Below are 22,397 nucleotides of genomic sequence, written 5' to 3' on the forward strand. Positions count from 1 at the left end.
GATTGTCAACATTTCAGGATGAAGCTCTGCATCAGCAAATAGTTGTGAGGGAGTATTGGCAGTAGTTGGGAAATTATTAATAGCTAATATGATATCACCCTGAGGTCTGTGTACTTCTACAGTTAATAGAGAGTTTTATAAGCCCACTGGACTGACAGGTTGATTAAACAGGGAATTAGCTTTTTTTTCATTTTTCGGAACCTTTTCCAAAGACTTGATATCATCCACTGCATGAGGTGAAGGTAACCACATACAGTATTCTAAATGTGATCCAGTCGAGGTCCTGTATAGGGTCAAAATGATGTGCTTTGTTTTATATCAAATACATTATTTATAAAACCTAATACCCTTTTTGCTTTTGTTATGACTTCTTGGCATTAGACACAATCCTTTAGAGAATTATGAGCAGGTACTTTTCTCTCCCAATCAATTGTTCCATGTAAAAGTTTGGTGCTGATCCTGCCCACTTACATATCATTGCATCCATCTGAATTAAATACCATTTATCAGAGTATGACCAATTCTCACAGCATTAACATGTGCTGGCAAATAACTTGGACTTCTAACACGGGGGCAAGTTCCCTGATTAACTGTAAGCATTGTGGACCATATCCAGGTCACTTATGAAGACAGTGCAGTCATACATTTTGTCTGAGAAAAGTCTTTGAGCTTTTTGGTACAGGGTGAAGTACTAGTGTTTATAGTTTTATCAGTTATACTTGAAGTGATGAATTGCAATAGTGTGAACTGTTCTAGTACTGTGATAAATAAGTCTAGTGACAACATAGTTGGCATCCTGGCAAACTTTACTACTGTTGACTCCAGATGCAAAACGGAAACACTTTCATTATTGTATGTTGTAAAGATGGCAAATAATGGATTCTATTTTACCAGATTACTGGTGTGAACTTCATAAACCTTGGTCAAACCAAAGTTACCATAGAGTTCAGGGCTACGTAGCTTCAGAATATACCTTTTTTCAGTGATCCACTTTTGACCTCTTCAAAATGGTATTGAATTTGCTGGCTGTTTTTGAGCTGCCTTCTCTTTCAGCTGCATCTCTGCTCACTGTTGAAAGAACATTAGAATTAAAAACAGGAGTAGGCCATCTGGCCCACCTAACCTGCTCCACCATTCATCAAGATCATGTGCGATCTTCTACCTCATCCCCAATTTTTTACATTGTTCCTATATTCAGAAATCTATTGATCTCTGACAACTCAATAACTGAGCCTCCACAGCAACCCAGGTTACACAATTCCAAAGAATTACCATCCTCTGAGTGAAAAAGATATTCTCCTCAGTTCAGTCCTAAATGGCCTACCCCCTATTCAGAAATTGTGAACCCTGATTCCAAAACTCCTCAGCCAGGGGAAACATACTGCAGGATTTTATAAGTTTCAATAAGATTACCTCTCATTCTTCTAAACTCTGGAGAATATAGGCTGAGTTCACTCACTCTTTCCTCAAACAGCAAAACCATCAACTTCCTAAATGGCAAATGCAGAAACCAAAACTGTACATAGTTCTCCATTGCAGTTGTACTAAGGCTCTATACAATTGCAGTAAGATGTATTTACTCCATTGTTCAAATTCTCTCATATTAAAAGCCAATTTACCTCTTGCCTTTCTAATAATTGCTTGCTGCATTTACTGTTAGCTTTCAGTGACTTGTATACTAGGATGTCTGTTTTTTTAAAAAAAAATCAACATTTCCCAATCTGTCACCATTTAAAAAATACTCTGCTTTGCTATTTTATGCACCAGAGTTTATCCCACTACAGATGCTGTTTAGTAGTTCCCCTTTTTCTCTCTCCTTCATTGCTTAAATAATGTGATGACATTTGCTACACTCCATTCTACAGGAACCATTCCAGAATCTATACAATGTTGAAAGGTGATAACTATTACATCAACTATCTCTGTAGTTCTTCAAAACGGTGACATAGATCCAATATTTCCAAACCTATTGCTGTCTGAAACTGACGTTCAAAGTTAGGAGTAATTCTAGCATGCATAAAGTAGAAGATGGATCTTGTCAAAAGGAATATTAGGTAGTGATCAGGATTGTGATTTTTTTTTTGATTACCAGAATTTATCTCATTGAACTGACTGTGAAATATTTGTTCTGTGTCCATCATACATGGAAAAACAAAACATTGGCCCAGATTTTGCCATGTGTATCCTTGACCAAATGCCCCAGCCTAGTGCTGGGAAGTCTAACCAAAGTCATGCTTCACCAGAACAGCTTCTTAACAGATTTGCTGGCTGGTATCTGTCTGCAAGTTTTAGACTGCAGTCGGATATTCATGTGTCAAAGTCCCAAACCTGCGGACATTTATGTCGAAAAATGCCAGTTGTTTGCTTCAGAACTGCCAATCTTTCCCAGTTAGGTTCCACCCAATAAATGTTTCTACTCTAAGCCAGAGTTGTGTTTGGAATGTTCTGTTTTGTGCAAGAGTGAAAATTTGGCTTGTAATGGGTATTAGTGCTTAATGAGGGAGTTGGGGAGGGAATGGTATGAAGTAATAATTTTATAGCCCTGGAGTTGATCTCCAAAAGTGCTATTAACTGAAATCCATTACCATATGTAGAGTCTTATGCCATGAAAGAGAACAAAACATTTTTACAACAAGATTTTCACCTTGGTAGTTAAGTGATAGATATAAATTACACATACCACTGCCACTTTGTCATGTATCATTTTGGATTCTGATTGCCAGTCTCATCAGAGAAGTCATCAAGGTATGTCTGTTATTGATAGTCTTGTAGATCCCTCTAAGCTTGTGTAAAATTGGGAATAGATCAGGAATGCCTTGGCAGGCACGATTATGTAATGTGTTGATGCTAGAAGCAATTTGCAATGTGTGCTGCACAAGAAGGAGCAAAGTAATGGTAAATATGACTAGTGACAGTGGAGTTCCTGGGTTATTAAAAAATACTTTTTTTTTGTTATCTTGAAAAACACTCTCATATTTTCCATGTACTATATTACCTACCTTGGGCATGGTTTTAGAAATCAGCATATTAATATCTCTTTAAATTAATAGCAGCAAATAGAATTTTATTACTATTTCATTTTCTCACATTGTGAATTTGTTCTGTAGAATTTAATTGGCCGCTTTTCTGTTGATGTAACGCAGTCAGGAATTGCCTGAAGTAATTTTTCATTTTGTACTTCTCAAGTGACTTATCAGCTTTATAACTATTTGAGTAATTCTCAGGAACATTAATACAATTCTGTGGTGGAAAACTAGGAAATGAAGCAGATCAGTGGATTCCCACATCTCAGCCTATGGCCATATTCCAATTTCGAAGGAATGTTTTATGTGGCATTGGAACCAAAGCGTTTGACATTTCGTATGCAATCAACCTCTTGATCTTTGAAACTGGAAAAGATGAAACTGTAATTCAAGTTGTAAAAATTCTTCACACTGTCTGGTGAGCCATAATACAAGTGCACTAAATTACTACTAAATACAGCCCATTGTTATCCAGGGAACATATTAAGTACACTAAGTAAGGCAGAGTGAGAAATTCACAAGTTTCAAAGACAGCTTTTCAGATCATGAAGAGCACCACCTATTTATGGATACCGTTAGCAGTCTGATGATACAGCAAAATGGGATTGGGAGAGTTTTGAACAAAAGGAAGAAACAAAGGGGGAAAATCTCTCCACTGGCTAGAGTCACCTATGGCATACAAGAAAATGATTTTGCTAGCTGGGACCAGTTATCCCAGACCCATGGCATCACTTGCAGATAAACTCATTTGGCTCCTGCTGTTTGATCAGCGACCTTCACTCTAATGTAAGGTGCAAAAGTGAATCAATTTACTGATGGTTGCATTTAGCTTTTAGCTGCAAGCGCAATTACTCAGATAACAATGCACCCCATGTCTGGACACACCTAGGTCTGGTCGCTGTCCAAACTTATTCTAATAAGTGGCAAAGAACATATCATACAAGTGCCAAGAAATGGTCATCTCCAAATAAAAAGTTTCACCACCCACTCATGACATTCTGAATCCTCACCATCAACATCCTGCGACACCTATTGTCCAGATATCCATGTAGATCTCCTTCATAGCTGCACTGGCTTCCAGTGGGGTGTCAGAGGCCGTGTTGGGGTTAAACAAAAGGCTTAGTACTTGAATTCCCAAAACATCTCCAGTACTTGCAAGTTATAAACCAGGCCTGTATCGCCATATTGTTCACCTGCTTTGATGGATGCAGCTCCAAATAGACTGGAAAATAAAAGTAACCAGCTAGGAAAAAGCTGGTTGGCACTTGGTTGGCACCTCATCCACTGGTGCCAGCTTCCACCATCAGCACACTTGGGCTTAATTTGCTCTGTTCACAAGTACACTGTAGCAATTCTCTGTGGATTTTTCAGCAGCATATCAGAAAATGCAAAGGTACAAGAGCAGGAGATGTGTGGGAAAACTGTCTTTACATTTCCTTCTAAATCATGCACCACACTGATCTAAACGATATTGCATTTCCTTCAACATCTCTGAGATGAAGTCTGCAGCACAGTGGCACAGCAGGTAGTACTATTGCCTCACACCTCCAGTGATCCAGGTCTAATCCTGACCTCTGGTGTGGCTGGTGAAGTTTGCCCCTCCTCCATGTAACCATGTGGGTTTCTTCCAGGTATTCTGCTTTCTTCCCACATCCCAAAGAGGTTCATTGGATACTGTAAATTACTCCTGGTGTAGGGTGAGTGGTGGAATAATCAAGGAGGAGTTTGGGCATGTGAGGTTGGAACAGATTACAGCAAAATAAGTGGAAGAATGGGATCGCAAGCATAGGAATTTATGGGTGGAAAGGCCTCCTGGGATGTATGATATCCCAGGGATCCCTCACTTAATAACATTGTGGAATGATATTCATCATGGATTGCAATGGTAATGTAGCTTTATTGGAAGTTTGATTACTTTCTTAATTGTCAATGTCCTGTTTCTTGGAATAATTAATTTAATTGTTCAATCTTCAGCTATTTAACTTCTCCTGAGATTTAATGAAATACGTGGCTAGACAGTATATCAGTATTTTTCTATTTACTCCACAAAGCTTTAAAATGCTTGTTGGCAAAACAGTTCTCAGTTAGAATCCTGATGCCCTTGTCATTAAAGGTAAAATTACTTCTCTGTGGCATAGCTTGTACAGTTGTTTTTTGTTGGGAACTGTTCCACTTTTAAACAGATTACAATATGTTACGATATGATTTTGCATCTCTCAAAAAAATAGCATTCAGCAATACTTCACAAACTGACTTTCTTTTCTCTGTTCAGGGAAAACCTGTCAGTGGATATAAAAAAGTATGTAGTAGATCAAACCTCTTCTGCACTTTTACATTCTAAATTGTGAGTGTATTGATGTAATTTTGTAGCCTTTGACCAGTGCTGTACCAAGTACTGATGTCACCTTCTTTGGAGTTTTAAAATTTTGTGCAGGTTAGCGGTGACTCTCCATGACACAGTAGTGCTGACACCGAATAGAATCACTTTAGCATTAACAAATATCTTGATGATATGGATAATAAAGATTAAGAATTGTTGGAGAATTATTAAACCAAATACCTCAGGATCACTTTTGCCTCATTTTCCCCCAATAATTCATAGTTGATTATTGGAAAACATCACTTTCAGATTGGCATTAATTATATCAAAACCATTAACCTTTCAGTGCGCATGTCATCACTGAGTAACTGAAAGGCATTTGCTTTCTTTGTTCAGCATGGCATCTGTCAGCTAAAATCCATAATACAATAAAAATGGCTCCATGAATTTTTCAGTTGCATTTTCGAAGAAAAATATCAGTGGATTACATCATCATGCCAACTTCCTCTGAGTAACCTGGGATCAAATTGAATCATTGTTATATTTGTTCAAGCATTTCTAACCCAGTTTGAACTCTACACTAAAAATCTTCATGAAGTATGGTTTAATCTTATGGTAATGGTCATCGTCTTCTTGGGTTGGGAGTTAATGGACATTAATGAAGCAGAACACAGGGAGTTGTCCTTCATCTGCCCCGTGTTACAGTTGATAATAGAGTTCTTGCAGTACAACTATATATTACAACAAGATTTAAATATGTTCCAGTTACCAGCATGGACAAGCTTTGGCAAGGACAGAAATAAAAGCCATAGTGTATGACTCTGATATGCAGACCAAAGTCTGCTGTCAGGGTTTTAGATAATGGTTATAATTTAAGAGCTTTGGTTTTACTATTTAGGATGTAATTTGAACCACCCAATGACATTATTCTCTATGTAATCACTGCTCTATATCCATTATTTTCTAATCAGTCTCAGCATCTCTTGTTCTGTATATACAATGACTCAGTTGTACCCTTGAAGAAAATTTAGAAAATTAGAAAATATATGAACTGGTGTATTCAGCCTTGTACTGAGCATTGACCTCAGCTAGAGATCAATACAGCATTGCTCCATGGAGCCCAGCTAAAAGTTGATAGCCATTGATTTTTGTACTGAGTGTCCTCTGCCCACATTCATTTGAATGAAGGTGGTGCATTAAGTATGTAATCAGATTTGTTTTCTGTTGCTTTTTGCTTCCAGGAAGCTCGAGCATGTATCAAGATTGATTTTAAAGGACAAAATGTGATGGTTGAGTTTTGCAGTTAAAAATCTTTGTAACATTTTTGTTAGATGGATATGTTTATTAAATTTACTCTTTTGAATTTAAAGTCATTTTTCAAATTTGAAGTATATTTAAAAGTTAAATGCAGCCTTAAACAATAATTGCATCTTTGATGTATGGAGTTAAGTAATGTAATTTAAAAACAAACATCATCACTAGATTCCAATTTGTGACCATTTTGTTATTGAAGTTAAAATGTCTGGTTTATGCTCATTTTTAATGTATTTAGTCTTCAGATTGAGTATTGTTTTCAATAGCACATTGAAGCAGTCTCTGAAACTATTACAATAAATTTCATTATTAACTGTAAATAATGAAATAAGTACTTTAAAATAACAACAGTCCCTATTTTGTACAGTACTATTGATTAATTAAAAGTAGAGAGATATAAAACATAGGTTTTCCCCTCTAGGAAAAATGAGAATGCTACGTAAATAGCATTTAAGATGGAAATGTTTTGTGACATTACAAGATCAGTTTACCCTTTGTAAGAAACATGTAAAATAAGTTAATATGCTAAGATTTTATTTTACTTGTTCAACTGATAAGATGGAATAGTTATAGAAATTTCAAAGTTCTAGAGAAGGTATTTTTGTAAAAAAAAATATTGTGGAAAAGTAGTGCTGGAAAGACATTGGTGGCCTCAAACTTTTGGAGTTGACATTGGTCCACTAAGATAGCCAAGACAACAAATTTACCATTGTAAGATGGGTGGTTTTGAGTATGAAAATGTTAATCAAATGCACTACTCTTCTGATGGACTAAGAAGTTGCACATTCTAGCCAGGGTTTAATGGAAATGTGGTTTATGAGAACATAAGTATGTATGGTTTTTATGATTTTAGCATGTGTATGATTTTTAAGTGATGTTTGACTTGGGACAAAGGGAAGCATTTTCCTATCCACATTATGAGGAGAGTAAGAGTAGACTATGGCTATTTGTGCTTTTCCTGGTGGCCAGCTGACCCCTTGGAGCAGTTTGTTTGATAGCTCTGATTTATGGAATTGTATGTGTGGTGAAGGTCTCTCAGAAAGGGGAGAATGTAAAACTGCACTACTTCAGATAATTTATTTATCTATTTGCTTTTTTTAATTGAATCGAAGATAGGGACAAAAATAATCTTTGGCTAAACATCTCTTTTGTTAGGAAGTTGCAAGTTTCACAGCATTCCAGTTCATTTATACCACGTCCTTCACGATTCAGACAGCTGTGACCTGTCACAGGCATCATGTTAGTGTGGTCATTTACTTCAATCGATGGCTGCAGTCAGCAACTCATTGTCAGCTGTGAAGTTTATTCCACATTGAAGCAATATCACACAGAATTTTATGACTTTTTCATATCATGCCAATGTTTTGGAATGCAAAGCTGTCCATAATTCTGGTGCACTTCAGTCCAGGATTTCTTATGAGCCAGGGCTTAAATGTTTTGTTTTGAGGAGTTGATACTTTTCAAGAGCTTTCTTGGTAATATCAATACAACCAGTAAACTAATGGATTAAATAGCCAAAACTACAAATGTGATCAGGAAAGTTACAGCAGGATAATTTGTCAATTTTACAGAGACATTTGTAGTTTAATGACATCAAAGTAACTTCTTTTACTGATGTATTTGAGTGGATATGCTGCTGGATTTGAAAGACCGTCTGTGAAATTAGAAATACTCAGCAGGCAGGCAGCATCTGTAGAAGGAGAAATAGCTAAATTTTCAGTTCTGTGCATGACATTGGAACTAGTTGTCAACATGAACCATAACTCTGTTTCTGTTTCCACAGATGCTGACTAACCTGCTGAGTATTTCAGCATTTTCTGTTTTTGTTTAAGATACTTAGCATTTGCAATTTTTGTTTTTAATTTTCTATGAAATTATACAATTGCTAACATGCAGAGGTTATTCCTAAAATAGCAAAATATTTGATACAAAATACTTTTAATACAAAAATCAACATACAAATTTGGTTAGCAGACAACCTCAGTAGTGGGAAAGCTTTTCAAAACATTGATCTGTGACTGGATTAATAGTCACTTGGAAGAAAATCGATTAATTAAGGCAAGTCAGCACAGATTTATTTAGAAGTTATGGAAGAGGTAGCGGACAGGATCGATGAGGGTACTGCAGTTCATGTAGTGTACTGGAGAACCAAGGGTCCAGTAAAAATGAGGAAGTGAAAAAAGTTGGTAGAGAAATAATACTAGAAAAGCTTATGAATCTGAAAACTGATAAATCCCAAGAACCTGATGATCCACATTCCAGGAATTTGATGGAGAAAGTAGATGTTTTGGTTGACTTCTCCCAAAATTCCATAAATTCTCAATGGATCCTGTAGATTGGAGTTTCACAATTGTGCTTCTGATGTTTCAGGAAGGAGGGAGAGAGAAAACCAGAAATTACTGACCTGAAAACCTGACAGTAATTGTTGGAAAATACTGGCATCTACAATAATGGTTGTTGTATCAAGGCACTTAGAAAACAATGAAATGACTGAACAGTGTCAACATGGATTTATGATTAACCTATCGGAGTTCTGTGAGGATTTATCTAGAAACATGGATGAGGAGAACCAGTGGATGTGGCACATTTGGATTTTCTGAATGCTATTGATAAGGCCCAACACATGATGAACAAAGTTAGAGCACATAGATCTCAACTGTGGGTTGAGAGTTAGTTAACATATTTTTAAAAAGTGTAGGATTGATGGGTTCCTTCTCAGGTTAACCAGCTATGATTAGTGATGTTCTGCAGGAATTGGTGATGGGATCCAACTTTTCACAGTCGATATGAACAAAGTAACGTTTCAAAGTTTTCTTATAACATGAAACTAAGTGGGAGTATGAGTAATGCTAATGCATTCAGGAAATATAGACCAGCTAAATGAATGGACAATGACATGATAGAAAGGGTACAATGTTAGAAAATAGTAAGGCTGTCTGGTAAGAAAAAAATAATTATTAATTATTTTTTAAAAGGTGAGATATTTGGAAACTGTTGATGTTCAAAGGAACCTGGTATCCCTGTACATAAGTCACTAAAGGCCAACATGCAGGTGTAGCAGGCAATTAGCGAGGCAAGATCTAGTGTACAGAACATAACCAAGTTTGGAAAAATTAATGGAAGGAACTGCTATCCGTAATGTTTGCACAATAGAAGTAGGTTTAGATACTGTATTTAAATTCTGCAGATTGTAAGAACAAACACTGGGAAAGAACATGAGACCAGAGAAAACACTGAGGGTGCATAGAGGGAAAAAAAACTCCATAAGACAATATATTTGGACAATATATATAGGAAGGTAAGGCTCAGGAGACCTTAGAGTCATGGATTCAATCACTTGTACTTAGTACTATTATCTGTTTCTGTTTCCAAGCTTTTAATCCAGCAAACTATTTGTTGCATTTATTTCATGATCAGTAACTTTTCTAAAAAAAAACACATCGGATGTTATTAATTTCTTTCGGATAAGTTATCACTTTCACAGCAGACATTGTGGTGAGATATTAACATTGAATTCCTTTGGTAACATTTTTGTCCATCTCGGATTGGCAGACATAAAATGTTGTTAATTGTACTGGAAATGATGAGTTTTGGTTAATTGCTGAGCATTTTGATCAGGCTTTCTGCAGCGTTAGAGTTCAATTTTATTTTGCTGTACTGTATTTCTTATTTTTCCTTTAACTATTCCAGCTTCTTGTCCATCATTGGCGGAAACTTGTCTGACATTGGAAGCCATGCTATGCAGAACTGTGTGAACACGGCATTGAAAAACCATTCAATAGATACCTTAGCTCAAAAACTTGATACAACGGTGCCAACACTTCAGATGATTATTGATGGATTGAAGCAGCCTCGTGACTACGACCTTAGAGCAGGTAATGACTTCCAGCAACAGCCTTGGGTTGGTCAATGGCAATTATTTATACCTTATATTCATAGGCAACTGAATTTATATATTAATTAAGGATAACCCTTGTTTATTATTGTCAAGATCACTTTCTAAAGAGCTGTAATCATTAATTTATCACTAGTGGCTGCTTGCATTGCTAATAATGGAATGCCACCAGCCACAAAGAATCTCTTAGTTTTAAATCTCAATATGCACGATTTTTTTTTCCATTTTACCCATCTGCAGCAGTCTTCCTTCACCTTCTTTCATAATAGGTAAGGCTTATTGATGTGATCTAACACAAATCCAATGCAGACAATGGAACAAATTATAAATGGAAAAGAATTCCTTATTAATTTAATTATAAGTAGTAAAAGATAAATATTTTGCTAAATTTCCACCTTTACTTTGAAAAATATATTCTGTCCAAAATTCTGATGATCTTCTGGAGTGTGACTTTTGCGTATCTATGTCAGGTTGTAATCTTAACCCTGAAAAGGATACATTATTTTTACACCAGCCTTAAGTTCTGTCCTAAATGCCACTGAATGTAAGTGACAATTCCATTGCACTGAAATTTTGGGTTTAAACTACTTTTGATATTATTGGTGCTAAATTCCATCATTTGCCCCTAAGCATCTACTTTCTTTCTGATTATTGATCTGAGCAGCAGTAATTGAGACAGGATCTTAAAATGTGATTGTGTTTCATTTTGCTGCTTATTTCTAGCTCTTAATTTGGAGGCTGCTAGATTTATTTGAATGTCTTTCTCTGAGAGAAAAAGGGAAAATCAAATAGAATTGAACTATGTTCTCAGGGTCATGTGCTCCCTACTCCAAATACTCTGCAAATTTTCACTTTTGAAAGATACTTAGGAAACTGCATACACCACTTTTGTGATAAGGCAATAGATTCTAAATCATAACACATTGAATTTAAAAAAAGTCCACTTCCCACTAATTTTCATTCCCTCCCCAGCCATCCCAAGAACTGCCTGGCTTTTTTTTTGCCAATTTTAAATTTATGTCACCTGGTCACTGACTTTTTTACCTTCAAAAGTGTGTTTTGAACATAAGTTAAGTCTCCCCTTAACATTCTCTGATCTAAGGAACATTCCCACTTCTCCAGTTCTCCTCAGAAATAAGTTCCTCATCTCTGGCACCATTCTAGTACATCCTTTCTGAGGCCTTTATCTTTCATGAAGTGTAGCATCCAGAACTAGACACAATACTCTTAACTGAAGTCTAACCAGTTGTTTATAATGATTTTGCACTGTTTCTTTGCTCTTGTGCTCACTGTCTCAATTTATAAAGGTTTATGCTTCTCTAAAAACTTTGTCCGCTTGTCCTTTCACATTGATATCTGTATAGAGACCCCGGGGTCACTTTGTTCCTGCTCTCTCTGTCCATTTTTCCTTCTAAACTGTGTCAGTTCACACATCTCCCACCGTGTTCCTTGTTGTTTACTGCATTTTAAAGTTTTGTCTGCTGACTCTGAAAATTTGCCTGTGTGTCTAAGTCATTGGTCTGTATCTTCTGTGGACTAGATCACATAAGCTACAAGCCTGCACACTCCAGCCACCAGCCCACTAAACCCACACTTAGAGAGTTAAATGGTGAGAACTTCATCAGGTTGGATAGTAGCAATCCAGTTGGCAAAGTCCTGTCCGGTATAAGAGCCTTTCCGGTTGTAAATGGTTAAATAATCCTCTATAATTTTCACTCATTCACCTAAGCAGAAGCAAAGACACTTGATGAGGATAATTTGGTTTAATACCATGAGTAGGTGATTAGAATCTCCCTCATTGGAGATGATCATTGCTTGACACTTGTGTCATGAAAATTATGCAGTATGCTTTGCTCTTGTCTGGAGCTTACTACATGCAAGTATGGTCTGCTTCATATTCCAAGGAGTTGCAGATGTGTAATCATTAGCAAGCAACCCTACTTCTGATCTCATAATAGAAAGAGAATGAGTGGTGAAGTACGATTGGGGCTAGGACTCTGCCCTGAGGAAATCCTGCAATGATGCCCTGATGCTGGGTTGATTGGCCTCCAACAATCACAGCCAAGATTCTTCATGCAAGATATTACTCCAAATAGTGGAATGTTTTCTCTTGATGTACATTGATTTTTGTTTTATCAGAGCTGCTTGATGCCAGACTTAATTAAGCACTGTTCTGATATAAATATACCAGATACCCTTACCTCAAACATATTTAGTACAGTACATTCTTAGAAGCTGTAACTGACTCTTCAGTTACCTGTGTGGGTGAGGTTAAAAAAAGACTTTGCCAAGCACTGAATTTTAGGGCATGTATGGGTTAAGTTGGCACTGATAACTTATTGTGACTTGCTTTCCTTGGCACTTTCATCCCATATCTAATTTATGCAAGAGCACTTACACATTAGTATTTACTAAGTTTGGACTTTACCAACGAGATGAAATGAGGTAAAGCAATGCTCCTACCTCTTAGCTGGAAGGTCATGAGAGTAGATTCAGTACATAATGTGGGATGACACTTGAGTACAGAGCAAGTCCACCTTTTGAATGAAATGTTAAACAGAATCTGCTGGCTTGGGTAAATATAATCAAATAATAAATATAGCACAACTAAATCAAATAATAGGGATTCTTGCCATTGGGGTCCTCGCCCACATTTCTCCATCAACCAGCACATTTAAAACAGACTATCTGATGCTCTATTCCTTTGCTCTGCATTATAGGCTCGTAGCTATGGTGTCTTCTAGCTGCAGAACGACCCATTATTGAGAATAATGCAAATAATGCTTTTCTTCTTTCCTGCAGTAGATCTTTCAGTTTTACAGACACACATTTCTTCTGTACAGTTAAGTGTAATGCAACCTAACCCTTTAATCTGTCAGAGATATTTAAATCCATCAGCAGTGAATTATTTCTCATTCCCAACTGGCAAGTTCCCATTGACTGACATTATCAATTTCTGAAGCTTACCTATTTTAACTGAAAGAGATGGTAGATATGGTGGCATGTTCATTGCTCAAGAGCTGGACACATGTCCCATTCTGCCATATAAGTAATTTTGCCTTCACTGAAGATATAATGACAACCAACTCAACACTCACCAGAACTCAGTAAAATATATTTTGTGAGTACTTTTTTTTCCTCTGCTCATATGTAATGTTTAAATACTCAGTGTCAGGAGATGTATGAGGGAGATGGAGATTTACAAACTGCATTTTATTACATAATAACCACCTAAATAGCAAAATGAACAAGAAAACCATTAAACCTATAGAAGGTTTCCAGTTCAAACAACCTTCCTTTTCTGTTTTTTTTAATCTGGATTCTACAATATGCATATTGAGGAAGAATAGAAATAGTTGCTAATGTGCCTTATTTTATGTTCCTCTGCAGGATTTGATCAACATGATTTTAAAAGAAACATTGTCTCTCTTAATGACTTGAAAAATGGAACTGTTCTGACTGGAAGAGTGGAAAATGCTACTCTTTTTGGGGTCTTTGTGGACATAGGTGTTGGTAGATCTGGTCTGATCCCTATTCGCTACATTACAGCAGCCAAGCTACCTGTATCTAAAAGACGTCGAAGTCTAGGCCTTGGCCCTGGTGAAAGGGTAGAGGTTAAAGTAATGGAGGTTGACCGGGAAAGAAACCGTATTTCTTTGGATCTCATACGAGTTTTATAAAAAGCAACACTTTGATCAAATTATTAGATTTCTCATTTTTTTCTCACTTTACATGACAGCATCTGAAATTCAAAGCTCTTCCCTGCTAGAGATTTTGGATGTATTGGATATTTTTTGGTATTTCGCACTGTATCATCATCCCACTGATATACTCAAAGTATCATGTTTATTTTCCATAGACTGCAATATTTCAGAAGCAGAACATGCACTTTAACGTTTGGCAACTGAAGAAGAATAGTAATAGTAAAGTGTAAGCCTGCAAATATAAATCACTGACCATTTACCACTTGGAACTTAAGGCTGCAGCATTCAACTGATATATCTTGGGACTGGCCAATTAATGAGTTCCTTGATAGATTCTTTACAATATTAAATCCATGAAAAAAAATACAGAGTACATGCATCAAAAAAGAGAGTAAAAATACTGCTGAATATGTTGTGTTAAATCATACTTAGGATCACAATACTCTAAATTAATAATCACATGTAATAGTTAATAAAGGAAAAATTAGAATATTTTATTATAAAAATAAATCTACTCCTACTACCAAAAACCGAAGCTGTTTAATAAACAAAAACAAGGAAAAACTCTTGAAACGTAACAATGTCAGCCAACGTCTGTATTTTAGTCACCAAATCGAAGGTTTGGAAAATAATTCAAAAAAGGTCCCCACAGGGTTTGGAAGTCTAAGTTAGATTCAAAAACTGAACAATGAATCTTCTCTAGATTCAGGTATGACATAACATCCCGTAACCATTGAGCATGAGTAGGAGGAGTAACTTCCTCCCATGTAAGCAACACAGCTCCTCTGGCTGTAAGAGAAATAAAAGCCAGAATGTGTAAATCAGAAGCCTTCAAAGTTATATCTTTTTCTCCAATGATCCCAAATAATGCAGTCAAAGGATCAAGTTTAAAATTTATTTTGAAAAGTACAGAAAAAGTTTGAAAGACCTCTGTCCAATATTTTTTAAGACTGACACGTCCAAAACATGTGAATTAAAGAAGTCTCTCCGTTATTGCATTTGTCACAGTAAGGAGATATATCAGAATAAAAAATGGGATAGTTTATCTTTAGACAAATGAGCTCTTTGGACCACTTTAAATTGAAGGAGAGAATGACGGGCACATAATGACGAAGTATCAACCAATTTAAAAATTTCATTCCAAGTTTCCTCAGAAATTGACATCTGCAAATCTTGTTCCCAAGCATTTTTAATTTCATCTAGTGGCACCTTACTCATTCCTAGTAACCTGTCATAAATATTAGATATTGAGCCATCATGAAAAGGTTTCAAATTAAAGATTACATCTAATAAATTTTTATCAGGGCTCATAGGAAAAGAATGTAATTGAGAACGAAGAAAATCTCTGCTTTGTAAATATCAGAAAAAATGAGTTTTTGGTAAATTATACTTGGTAGACAATTGTTCAAACGAAGAAAGGTTTCCTCCAACAAACAGATCCTGAAAACAAGTAACACCTAATTTGTCCCACTCTTTAAAAACTACATCCATCATAGAAGGTTTAAAAAAATAATTAGAGAAAATGGGACTGGACAAAGAAAAACTCAATAAACCAAAATATTTTCTAAATTGTAACCGAATCTTCAAAGCGTGTTTAACTACTAAATTATCTGTTACTTTATTTAATGATATAGGAAGTGAAGAACCAAACAGAGAAATGATAGAAAATTTTTTAACAGAGTTAGCTTCCGAAGAAACCCATACTGGACAAGCCTCTTGATTAATGTAATGTAACCAAAACTTAAGATTTCGTATATTGACTGCCCAGTAATAAAACCTAAAGTTAGGTAAGGCTAAACCTCTGTTCTTTTTAACCTTCTGAAGGTGAACTTTATTTTGTCTAGGATGTTTATTATTCCATATGTAGGAAGATATAATTGAATCAAGAGAGTCAAAGAAAGACTTAGGAATAAAAACAGGTAAAGCCTGAAATAGATATATGAATTTAGGTAAAATATTCATTTTAATAGCATTAATTCAGCCAATCAATGATAGAGAAAGGGGTGACCAACTTGATAAAACCCTTTTCACATAATGCAGTAAGGTGAAAAAATTTTCTTTAAATAAGTGTTTATAATTTTTGTGTAAGTTCAATTTGTATCCTGAAAAATGACTAAAGCGATAAAGTAAAGAAAGCATAGGAGGTAAAGAGGCTTCAACATTAGATATAAAAAGTAATAAATCATCAGCATATAATGAAACTTTATGGTTAATACCTCTTCTGGAGATACCAATGATATCTCTAGATTCTCGGAGAGAAATAACCAAAGGTTCTAAGGCCAAATCGAAAGGCAAAGGGCTCAAAGGACATCCCTGTCTGGTTCCACGTTGAAGTTTAAAAGATTTAGAATTTTGAAAATTAGTAAGAACTCGAGCAGAAGGGGATAAATAAAGTAATTTAATCCATTGGATAAAATTGGGCCCAAAGTTAAATTTCTCTAAAGTTTTAAGTAAGTAATTCCATTCAATCCGATCAAAGGCCTTCTCAGCATCTGGAGATATCACACATTCCAATATTTCCTTAGAGGGATAATAGATAATATTCAATAAATGATGAATATTAAAATGAGAATATCGATTTTTAATAAAACCAGTCTGATCATAGGATATAATCGAAGGTAAAATATTTTCCAATCTACGAGCTAGAACTTTAGATAAAATTTTAACATCCACATTAAGTAACAAAATTAGTCTGTACGAAGCACATTCCGTTGGGTTCTTATTTTTCTTAAGAATGAGTGACATAGAGGCTTCATAAAAAGATTGTGGTAATCTACCCAATTTAAAAGAATCCGAAGAAACAGCACATAAATGAGGTATAAGCAAAGAGGAAAAGGCCTTATAGAATTCTCCAGGAAATCCATCAGGACCTGGAGTCTTTCCAGAATGTAAAGATCGCACAACCTTGGCGATTTTCTCATATGTAATAGATTGATCCAACTGTTTTCGGTTTTTAGTAGGAAGTATAGGAACGTTTAATTGGTCAAAGAAATTATTCATTATTATCTTAAGGAAAATTTGAACTGTAAAGTTTAAAATAGAATTCTCTAAAAGTATGATTTATTTGTAAATGATCAGTTGTCCTCTCACCATTGGCTTTCGAAATTTCTTTAATTTGCTGTCCAACACTGGAGATTTTTAATTGGTTAGCCAGTAAATTTACCTGTTTTATTTCCATGAGTATAAAATTGACTTTTATCTTTTAAAAGTTGACTTTCAATTGGATATGTTAGCAGAAAATCATATTTAGTTTTAATTTCAACTTGCCTTTTATATAAAGCCGGATCTGGATCCAAAGCGTATTTTTGATCTAATAGTTTCAGTTGATTAACTAGATTGGCTCTTTCGCTGTTAGCTTTTTTCCTAATGCTTGCCGTATAAGAAATAATTTGACCTCTAAGAAAGACTTTAAAAGCATCCCAAACGATAAGACTAGAAGTCTCTTCCGACGAATTCTCTTTAAAGAAGAGTAATTTGTTTCTCCATAAATTTTAAAAAGTTTTTATCAGATAACAAAGTTAGGTTAAAATGCCAAAATCTGTTTGTCTGAGGGAGCCCAGGGAGATTCAAGGATAGAAGCACGGGAGCATGATCTGAAAGAGCAATCTCTTTATAGTCACAGGATTGAACTGATGAAATTATTTGATTATCAATAAAAAAAGTAGTCAATCCTGGAATATGTATGGTGAACATGAGAGAAAAAAGAATATTCCTTATCTTTTGGGTGCAAAAAATGCCAAGCGTCAACGAGACCAGTTTTCATTAAAAACGATTGAAGAAATAAAGCTGATTTATTAGGAGCAGCTAATTTAGTGGATGACCTATCTAGTTTGGGATCTAACCAGCAATTAAAATCTCCTCCTAACACCAAAGAGTAAAAATTCAAATCTGGTAGAAGTGAAAAAAATCATTCAAAAAATCTTGGGTCATCCGTATTTGGAGCATAAATATTAGCCAATACCATTGGTCTATTATTTATTTTCCCTGATACTATAACAAAACGACCATTAGTATCAGTTATTACCTTATGTTGATCAAATGAGACTGTCTTATCTATAAGAATTGAAACCCCTCTAGATTTAGCTTGAAAAGAAGAATGAACTTGGAGCCCATTCCATCGATTTAAAGAAAAATGTGAAATATCACAGTTATGAATGTGAGTTTCTTGTAAAAAGATAATAGAGGCTTTGTGTTTTTTTTAATATAGGCAAAAATCTTATTTCATTTCAAAGGATGATTTAAGCCTTTCACATTAAGTAAATTAATAACTCGATCCATTATAATATTATTTAAATGTAGGTAAAAAGAGAATGATGAACAAACCATTGGAATATACCATCAAAAAGTACTACAGTAGAGTTCCAGATAAGGTAACTAAGCAACAGATTTGACTGACAGCCCAAAACAGCTTCCCAGGAAACCCCCCGCCCCCCAGCACCAAAAGAGAACAAGCCAGCTAAGAAGCAGCTGGCGCCTACCTAAAGACAGTTTAACCCCAAATATCTCTGCTCAATAACTTCAAGGTTAGTAAAATTCCAACCCAAGGTTAGTAAAATTCCAACCCAATCATAACAATAAGATAAACAAAAAAACCACAGTTACAAATGTAAAAAACAAGTGTTCTTAGTTCAGCACGCCTTTTTATTTCAAAATGTATTGAAAAAAAGATTTAAAAAAAGATTTTAAAAAATCAAAAAACATAAGCATCCGAAGTATTAGTAAGTGATTACTAGAAAAAAAAGAAAGAAAAGGAAAACAGAAAATGTTCATAGTGAGGAATATGAAATCATTCAGTGGGAGTTTCCAGAAAAATCTGGGATTCTTCGGATGATCGAAACTATTTCTGCGAGCCATTTTTCAGTATAATTCTGAGTCTTGCAGGGAAATGAAGAGACGGCTTGTACCCCTTGATTGATTCTAAGTGATTCCAAACTGATCGCAGTGTACCCTTAAGAAATGCCTGTAATCTTCTTCATAAAAGTGTTTATTGCCAAATTTAGAATTTTTTTTTAAAGAAGTTCAAACATAACAAAGGCATATCTATGAACCTAACTTTGTAATGGATAATTCATCAATAGGACTCTATTGACTAAAGTTTTGCTGAAATTTTGTATATTTCAAAATCACTCAAAATAAATTATCCAGATCTTTAGAGCTTTCTTGATACTCAGCAATAAAAGATTTTTAGATGCAACTCAATGGGTGCTGCTGCTCCAAGTTGGATGAAGAATCAAATACAAACTGAACTGTTTTAAGAAATGGCATTCTTCTGAATATCCTGCATTGGTTTTTCATATACCGCTGTACATCACAATTTTTTTGACATATGCAAGATCAGTTCCAAGAACCAGAAGGTGAAAATAATTCCAAATAACTCATGCTTTCAGGTGTAAAGTTTACTCATTTACAGGCTTTTCCGATTCAAGATGTTTCCCAATTTATTGACAACTGTGTAGAAGCTTTTGCAGCTCTTGCAGTTTCCTGCTTTTTCCTACTCAATGGATGAGAAATTTAGTTGGTGAATACTGGATGCTTTACAGATTCATATAAACGTGCTTTAAAAATGAGTTTATTTTAAAAAACAACCATGCCAAGCTATAATTTGAATCATACTTTGCATTTCTTTGTATCATACCAATTTAGAGCAAGAGCTTTTTCTCTTATTAAACACCTTTGTTTTAAGATTGTGATTGCATTTATTTCAACACTTGAGCATCATGTTATGAGGTTCAGTTATAGATTGAATACATAGCAAAGATAGTTTGAAAATTTTTCGTTAAAATTATGTGCATGCTTTCTCCTGGGAAAGAGTCGCAGTGAAGTTTATCTGCCACATTGAAAAAAAATCTAAATTTAGTATTTAGATTTAGCATTCTGGTCACTTTCTAAGGTAAACACCTTGCAATACAATAACTGCCAAAATCATTTGAGGAATATATTTCATTTTGATATCTTAGATGTTCTAAAATCAATGAATAAAATACCTCATAACCAAACTAGTGCATACAAGTTTATCCACAAGGTAGGTACCTGGCATAACATTTGTTTGCAAAAACTTCACTGCAGGGAAATAACGGTTAAGGATGAATACTTTTGAATGCAAATTTACTCCTAACCATAATTGTGTTTAATTTATTTGTATATAGGGAAAGTAAAAATACCTCTGGAGCCTGACAGTAGAATTAACAGATCAGTGATCCATTCCAGCAATTTTGCTGGCCTTAATGCAATACTACCATGTTGCTAAAATGCATATGCAGCTGTTATATAGGAAGGTGAATGGAATGTTGGCCTTTATTGCAAGAGGATTTGAGTGCAAGAAAAAACATGCCTTATTACAATTATGTAGGATTGTGACAAAAGAACACCTGGAGCATTATATACAATTTTGGTCTCCTTATTTAAAAGAAGCATGCATTTGCTATGAGAGGGAGTGCTGCAAAGATTCACCTTAGTTCCTGTGATGCTGGGTCTGTCATCTGAGAAGAGGTTGAGTAGGTTAGACCTCTGTTCCTTAAGTTATAGAACTACATTGAAACATACAAAATTCTTCAAGGGCTCAATACAATTGATACAGGGAGGATATTTCCCCGGCTAAAGAACCCAGAACTAGGGATTGTACTGAAATATGAAGAAATGTCTTCACTCAGAAGATTGTGAATTTTTGAATTCTCTGGAGGACTGTGAAAGCTCAGTCATTGATTGCATTCAAAAGTGAATTAAATATTTGGATAGTAAAGAAATATGGAATGGGGCAGGAAAATGGTGTTGAATAGAAGACTAGCCATGATCTTCTTGAATGGTGGAGTAGGCTTGAGGGGCAAATAGCCAATTCTTGCCCCTATTTCTTATGTTTGTGTGTTTTTGTTGTGACTGATTTCTCTGGACATTTGTTGCCCCCCGTACTCTGGCAATGTTGTATCCTTTATATGCAAAACGAACATCATCTATTTGTGCCTCTGCCTCCTGGAAAATTAGATCCACATAATCACCACTGAACAAGGTATTGGTTTATTATTGTCACTTGTACCAAGGTACAGTGAAAAGCTTGTCTTACAAACCGATCGTACAGGTCAATTCATTACACAGTGCAGTTACATTAGGTTAGTACAGAGTGCATTGATGTAGTACAGGTAAGAACAATAACAGTACAGAGTAAAGTGTCACAGCTACGGAGAAAGTGCAGTGCAATAAGGTGCGAGGTCACAACAAGGTAGATTGTGAGGTCATAGTCCATCTCATTGTATAAGGGAACTGTTCAATAGTCTTTCACAGTGGGATAGAAGCTGTCCTTAAGTCTGGTGGTACGTGCCCTCAGCCTCCTGTATCTTCTACCCGATGGAAGAGGAGAGAAGAGAGAATGTCCCGGGTGGGTGGGGTCTTTAATTATGCTGGCTGCTTCACCAAGACAGCGAGAGGTAAAGACAGAGTCCAAGGAGGGGAGGCTGGTGTCCGTAACGCGCTGGGCTGTGTCCACGATCCTCTGCAGTTTCTTGCGGTCCTGGGCAGAGCAGTTGCTGTACCAAGCTGTGATACATCCAGATAGGATGCTTTCTATGGTGCATCTGTAAAAGTTGGTGAGGGTCAAAGGGGACGAACCAAATTTCTTTATCCTCACGAGGAAGTAGAGGCACTGGAGAGCTTTCTTGGCCGTGGCTTCTACGTGATATGACCAGGACAGGCTGTTGGTGATGTTCACTCCCAGGAACTTGAAGCACTCAACTCTCTCGACTTAAGCAGCATTGATGTAGACAGGTGCATGTACACTACCCCCTTTCCTGAAGTCAATGACCAGCTCTTTTGTTGACATTGAGGGAAAGGTTGTTGTCATGACACCATTCCACTAAGCTCGCTATCTCCTTCCTGCACTCCGACTCATCGCTGTTTGAGATATGGCCTACAACGATGGTATCATCTGCAAGCTTGTAGATGGAGTTAGAGCAGAATCTGGCCACACAGTCATGAGTGTATAGGGAATAGAGTAGAGAGCTGAGGACACAGCCTTGTGGGGCACCAGTGTTGAGAATAATCATGCCAGAGGTACTACTGCCTATCCTCACTGATTGCGTGCCTGGTCTGGGGGCTGCTGCTTTCAGACATAGTGTTTTCTAATGATCCAATGAATTCCAGAAACTGGTCAG

General features: G+C 35.9%; 1 protein-coding gene across 1 annotated transcript in view; it reads left to right on the forward strand.

The window, feature by feature from the left end:
- The window catches only part of srbd1 (S1 RNA binding domain 1), a 236,699-nt gene extending 216,761 nt beyond the window's left edge, over window positions 1-19,938 (forward strand). Inside the window, exons 21-22 of the mRNA XM_052013214.1 lie at window positions 10,348-10,532; window positions 13,943-19,938. Coding sequence (XP_051869174.1) covers window positions 10,348-10,532; window positions 13,943-14,232 — 475 coding nt within the window. The 3' untranslated portion in view covers window positions 14,233-19,938. The remainder of the gene's footprint in view (window positions 1-10,347; window positions 10,533-13,942) is intronic.
- Window positions 19,939-22,397: the final 2,459 nt, after the last annotated feature.

This window comes from Pristis pectinata, chromosome 3 (genome assembly GCF_009764475.1).
Source record: "Pristis pectinata isolate sPriPec2 chromosome 3, sPriPec2.1.pri, whole genome shotgun sequence".
Lineage (NCBI taxonomy): Eukaryota > Metazoa > Chordata > Chondrichthyes > Rhinopristiformes > Pristidae > Pristis > Pristis pectinata.